General features: G+C 43.3%; 1 protein-coding gene across 1 annotated transcript in view; it reads right to left on the bottom strand.

The window, feature by feature from the left end:
* Positions 1 to 612: 612 nt before the first annotated feature.
* Positions 613 to 6,761, bottom strand: part of LOC106813060 (H(+)/Cl(-) exchange transporter 7-like) — an 18,843-nt gene continuing 12,694 nt past the window's right edge. Inside the window, exons 17-19 of the mRNA XM_014817104.1 lie at positions 4,104 to 4,166; positions 1,308 to 1,388; positions 613 to 927 (exon numbers count right to left, since the gene is read on the bottom strand). Of these exons, the coding sequence (XP_014672590.1) occupies positions 829 to 927; positions 1,308 to 1,388; positions 4,104 to 4,166 (243 nt within the window). The 3' untranslated portion in view covers positions 613 to 828. The remainder of the gene's footprint in view (positions 928 to 1,307; positions 1,389 to 4,103; positions 4,167 to 6,761) is intronic.

Raw genomic sequence — 6,761 nt, 5'->3', positions numbered from 1 at the left:
AACATAATACTAAACAACCAAAAACTACCTCGGGTACATATCTGTAGTACCTGATACGACAACGACCCCATCTGCATTAATAACCTTACAACTGATCAGTGGCAATTATTTGACCTAGAGCTATAACAATACAATATAGGTTATAACAAAACCCAATTGTATAATGGCAATACTCGTTACATATCATTCCAAACAACAATAGGTGTTTGTGATTTTGTAATAGTAAACTGTCCTTCATGATTCAACAATAACGAGAAAACATTTAAGCACTTACTTGAAATTTACAGTAACTCGTGTAACTGCAGGTTTGCCACTGTACCATCTATATATTCTGTGATGTCACCGGAATTACTACAGCAGAGATCTCAATGATATGTATCCGCAGACTTCTGCTGATCGATGGGCAAGGATGCTAGTATCACAAGTGATATTTAGTTCTATTAGAGAGGTATTCAAAGGTGTTACACGTGAGAATAACCGCGTAGTACGCGACCTGCTGCGGTAGGTTGCAGGATGTACATAGCTCAGTTATGTAACAGTGAGCAGTGAAGGCAGGCAGCCACGCACACTCATGTGTGCATGCCACATCACACCACGACAGCTTTCCAGAGAGCTTTCACAGCTTATGAACATACACACCCACGTAGGAATGATTACTGGTCGCAATATGTAGAGAATCGGAGAACGCGTCGCGGGGAGAGCCCCGGAACGCGTCGCTACGCGCGTTTACACACGTATCACAGAACGGGGGAACCGACTTCGAACGAATCAGATCTTGAGCGAGAGTTTTGATTTATCCGCCAGCGTGCGTACAAGCGAGCGGGTTGATCATCGATCGGTGATGTGCAGTTCTTCCAGCCCCATGCCGCCGCCGTGGTGCGACACGCGGTAGCGAGCGAGGTCCTTCCTCGTAACTATGCCGATCACCTGCAACATATGGCAGACACGGTCTCAGCAAAACGTGATGGTGGCGCCATCTATTGATCCGCTTTATTTATTTTTTTTGGTTTTTCATGCGGGCGCTTCAAGGCAGCAGAGGACGTGCAACAACCAATGTAAACTTTAATAGCAGGAGCAGAAGCAGTTTTTATATTCACTATTAGAGGATTAACGAATTTAAGGTTTATTTTATTTCATTTACTGAGACAAAAGCTTGAAGACACCACCCTGGGTGTACCCGAGTTAAAAAGTCTACTAAGTTAAGGAAGAGGAAAACGAAAAAAATGAAGAAGAAGAAGAAAGAAGACGAAAAAGAATGTAAGGAATGTATCATCCTGTCCCCTAGCGCCACCTGGTGGTAGACGTACCTGGTGTCTGCCGTTCAGCACGACAACATGGCGGAGGCCGAGAGCTCGAAACAACCGAAATATCTTCGGCAGTGACGCCTCCTGTCAGAGAAAAGAGAACACGCGTGTAACGCCGCGTTTGTCGCCAGGGCATTCTACGACATGCACATAGTGCTGCAGCGAGTTCCCTTCTTACCGTGGGAACCACCGCCACTGTCCACCAACATCTACGCCAAGTAAGCAAGGCCTGTACGTGCGTGCGTGCGTGCGTGGGTACGTGTGTGTTGTGTGTGTGTGTGTGGATGGGTGCGTGCGTGCATGCGTGTGTGCGCGTGTGCGTGCGTGTGTGTGTGGGCGCGCGTGTGTGTGTGTGTCTGCGTGTGTGTGTGTGTGTGTGTGGTGTGGTGTGTGTGTGTGTGTGTGGTGCGTGTCGTGCGTGGCGTGCGGCGTCCGTGCGTGCGTGCGTGCTGCGCGCGCGCGCGCGTGCGTGTGTGTGCGTACGTGCGGCTGGGTGCGTGTGTGCATTCATTGTAATTCCAAGGTAGTTGCCCCAAAGAAGAGTTGTGTCTATCAAGAGCATCGGAATATATAATTAATACACATTATTATAATTATATTTATAAAAAGACACAACAGACACTGTTACGAACACGTAGACATAAAGTGATAATAATGATGAGCTCTATGAATTTCTATCAGTAGTAGAACCTGATGAGAACGTTTAGTAATGCTGCTGGCATGGTAAGTACAGCCGTGACAAAATACGTCATACCCTCTCTACAAGCACCACTGCTCGCGCGCGGGGGGAGGTGGCAACGTGGGCGGTGAGCGTGACTCGGTGCACCACGAGGGAAGCCATGTTTGTCAGGAGACGAATTTACAATTTTAGCCACTTGCGAAAAATCGCGAGTGCCTAAAAAATCTACGTGCTAAAATGAATTCTAACATGCAATTGTTTTTGTACAACAAACTACTTCTCAATATTCGTTGGTTCCCGCTAGTGTTCGGAATAAGACTATCATTAGTGCAGGGAACCAGCGAAGTTCCGTTGGGCGTGCTGCAAGAAGCGATCGGCATTATGAAAGTGTAAACAGCGTACGGCAAATAACGGAAAATTGAAACTTGTTTAGGCAATTTAACCGACCAGTTTGACCATTAATCATGAAATATATTCTTTCCGTGATCGACAGTGATAATGTATGCGGTGTATGCTATAAATCTCCAATCGCAGAAAATAGCAAGTGCTTATAATTATTTTCTACTCGCAATTTCTCAATATCGACACACATTTTGCGAGTTAGCAATCTATGGAAATTCGAGCCCTGTGTTGTGTTTGCTGTCGTGTAGAGAGGTGATGTCACATCCTGTGGTTGTGTTTGCTGTCGTGTAGAGAGGTGATGTCACATCCTGTGTTGTGTTTGCTGTCGTGTAGAGAGGTGATGTCACATCCTGTGTTGTGTTTACTGTGCACTCGGCAGTTAGATGCGATATTATATGACTACTAGGCACTTTAATTTAATTTAATTTAATTTATTTTTTGGGTTAGGGTTAGGGTTTAGGTTAGGGATAGGGTTTAGGTTAGGTTAGGGTTAGGGTTAGGGTTTTTTTTTTTAAGTGCCTAGTAGTCATATCCTAAGTGCCTAGTAGTCATATAATATCGCATCTAACTGCCGGGTGCGTTTACTGTCGTGTAGAGAGGTGATGTCACATCCTGTGTTGTTTGCTGCCGTGTAGAGAAATGATGTCATATCCTGTGTTGTGTTTACTGTCGTGATAGAGAGGTGATGCTCCATCCTGTGTTGTGTTTTTCTGTCGTGTAGAGAAAATGATGTCATATCCTGTGTTGTGTTTGCTGTCGTGTAAGAGGTGATGTCACATCCTGTGTTGTTTGTTTGCTGTCGGTGTAGAGAGGTGATGTCACATCCTTGTGTTGTGTTTGCTGTCGTGTAGAGATGGTGATGTCACATTCCGTGTGTTGTTGTTACTGTCGTGTAGAGAGGTGATGTCACAATCCTGTGTTGTGTTTGCTGTCGTGCTAGAGAATATGATGTCATTAATCCTGTGTTGTGTTTGCTGTCGTGTAAGAGGTGATGTCACATCCTGTGTTGTGTTTGCTGTCGAGTGTAGAGATGTGATGTCACATCCTGTGTTTGTGTTTTGCTGTCGTGTAGAGAGGTGATGTCACATCTGTGTTGTGTTTACTGTCGTGTAGAGAGGTGATGTCACATCCTGCTGTGTTGTGTTTACTGTCGTGTAGAGAGGTGATGTCACATCCATCCTGTGTTGTGTTTGCTGTCGTGTAGAGAGTTGATGTCACATCCTGTGTTGTGTTTGCTGTCGTGTAGAGAGGTGATGTCACATCCTGTGTTGTGTTTACTGTCGTGTAGAGAGGTGATGTCACATCCTGTGTTGTGTTTGCTGTCGTGTAGAGAAATGATGTCATATCCTGTGTTGTGTTTACTGTCGTGTAGAGAGGTGATGTCACATCCTGTGTTGTGTTTGCTGTCGTGTAGAGAAATGATGTCACATCCTGTGTTGTGTTTGCTGTCGTGTAGAGAGGTGATGTCACATCTGTGTTGTGTTTGCGTGTCGTGTAGAGAAGGTGATGTCACATCCTGTGTTGTGTTTGCTGTCGCTGTGTAGAGAGGTGATGTCACATCCTGTGTTGTGTTTGCTGTCGTGTAGAGACCAGTGTATGTCACATCCTGTGTTGTGTTTGCTGTCGTGTAGAGAGGTGATGTCACATCCTGTGAAGACGCTGCGGGAGGGTGGAGAAGGGTTTCCAACATCGTCTACTACCTACGCGACGAAACTTACAACGGATTCCCCGTCGTTGATGAATACGACCCAGAACACGTGAGTGCCTCGCCGCATTGTCGCCTAAAACACATGACCATCTCACACGTACCGTAGATCTACGCGAACAGGCCGCATATATATAACCAGAACACATGACCATCTCAAATGTACCGTAGATCAATGTGTGATAATGTGACGATAGTATTACATGGAATGTGTCAGACCAGCAAGCTATCAAACTGAACCTCTAGTTATGCACATCCTAATGATAAGCTCTGTGTATAGTAATGGTGTTTGTGCAAGTTTCTCGCGATTAGTCTTTTATGTCAACACCTTATCAATAATAATATATTATAATATTATATATATTATTATATATTATAATAATGCACACCTTATCAGACCAAGGTTATGTGACGATTAATAATTAATATAGGAACAAGGGTAAATTATAACCTACGTGTACATTTTAACTAAATACAATAGTACTAGGAATAAAATTGATCTATGTGGATAAAGCCATCATACTTGTGATATAGTGATATAACTCGAGTAATAATTGATTCATTAACGACGTAATATGAGTGTGACCTGCTTGACTGTTAGCGCTGATTTTCTCTGTGTGTGAGCGGCGGTTGTCTCGTGTGTGACGGTGCATTTGTCATCGTGGTTGACGCGCGGTGTATTTGTCATCGTGTGTGACGCGCGGTGTATTTGTCATCGTGCAGGAAGAGGCGGGTCACCGGGCATTGTCTCGTGATGTTGCCCGGGGTTTTGTTGATAGTGAACATGGGTGCGTTCGGACCGGGAATCACTTCGATTCGCAGCTCTCCCCGACGTGTTCTGCTCCAACATAAGGTGAGAGCGTTTGTTTGTTACCACAAGCGTGATATCATGAATACAAGGTGCCTGTAGATATATCTGCTTGGGGGTCGAGAGTGTATTTCTGCGGTTTTTGCATCGAATTGGTCCTGTAAGAAATTCTGTGTGATTGCTTCGAGTTGGTATTTCAGTATGTAGCGTTCGCGGTTATTACATTACTCACCTTGACATGTCGCGTCAGCTGAGCTATTGCCATGGGTCGTCGGTCGTTCGTAACGTCCGTCCCGTTCGTCCTCGTCAACATTTGTTTCGTCGTAACCGACTAAACTCAGGACCGTTTGAACCCACATGTTGAAATTGGGTGTAGTTGGTTACTGCTATGCTCCATATGGAATGTGCCTATTTTAAAACCGCAGTCGACGTACTATTTTGAGGGCCACGGCAATTTTTTTGCAAAATATTGAATTGCCATTAGCAGTTCAGGTTCAACGATTTGCTCACTTTTTTGGTATGTGAATGACAGTAAGGGCAGGGGTATTTGATATTTAAAAAAAAGAAGCAAAGTTATAGGTAAGGGTTTGGGCAATTATATATGCATATTTATATAGACACAAACAGTCTGTGGTGTCACACTCGTCGTCTGGTTGTTTTGTACAAGATGTTCATTGACGAATCTCTTTAATGGCAAAATGTGGTATTTTCTCTCCACCCCGCCACCCCGCGATAAAAACGTCTATTTAGAGATAGAGTTTACAAAACATGTCGGAACGCCAGCATAACCTATTTATTTCAAAACGCCATTGCTACAAAGCGGTAATAGCGCCATCTAGCGGTCAACAAATGTGATTTATTTGTGTTTATAAATTATTATTGCGACTTATACACGATCGTGCATCGTTTTTCATATAATGTACGTTCAGATGGTTGCCTAAATTAATAACTGAACTTCATTCTTACTCACTCATTTTGTACCTTTTTTGTGGTGAGGCTACGCAGTGGATCATTGACACTTTCATGTTATTCTGTATAGAATCCAAAACTTTTTATTGATTAAATCCATGTAGGATTTTGACCTCATTTTAGTGTAAGAAAGTATAATGTTTATAGAGTATTAAGGTACAATACTAAAGTCATTTGTATTGATGTTTCTCTTGGATCTGAATTTTCTTGAGTTTGATTTTTACGGTCCTTCTGTTGTGAGAATATAAGGATGAATATGTATGTAGGCTGCGTTTATACATTTTTAGCTCACCTTGAACGTACGTCAAGTTGAGGCTATTGCCATGATGGTGCGTCGTCCGTCGTACGTCGTCCGTGCCGTCGTTCAACATTTGCGTTTCGGTCAAGTCGGTAACTCAAGGGAACCGTTTGACCCACATGTTTGAAATTGGGTGTAGTTTTACTGCTATGCTCCCTATATGGAATGTCGCTATTTTTAAACACGGCCAGTCGACGTAACTTTCTTGAGCCCACGGCAATTTTTTTGGCCAAAAAATTAGGAATTGCCATTAGTCATGTCAGGATTCAACGGAATTTTGCTCATTTTTGGTATGCTGAATGAATAAGGCTATCGGGTTTTGATATTAAAATAAAAAGAAGCAAATTAGTAGGGTTTGGCAATTAATATAGCCATACTTATATAGACACAAACAGTCTGTGGCTGTCACACTCGATCTGGTTTGTTGTACAAGATTTCATTGACAATATCTTTAATGCCCAAAAATTGGTATTTCCTCTCCACCGCCGATAACGTCGTATATTGAGTAGAGTTTTTACAAACATGTCGAACGCAGCAAACCTATTTATTTCAAACGCCATGCTTACAAGCGGTATAGCGCCATCTACGGTCATCTC

Source organism: Priapulus caudatus, unplaced genomic scaffold (genome assembly GCF_000485595.1).
Source record: "Priapulus caudatus unplaced genomic scaffold, Priapulus_caudatus-5.0.1 Scaffold721, whole genome shotgun sequence".
NCBI classification, from domain to species: Eukaryota; Metazoa; Priapulida; class Priapulimorpha; order Priapulimorphida; family Priapulidae; genus Priapulus; species Priapulus caudatus.
This window is presented reverse-complemented; position numbering and strand designations above follow the sequence as displayed.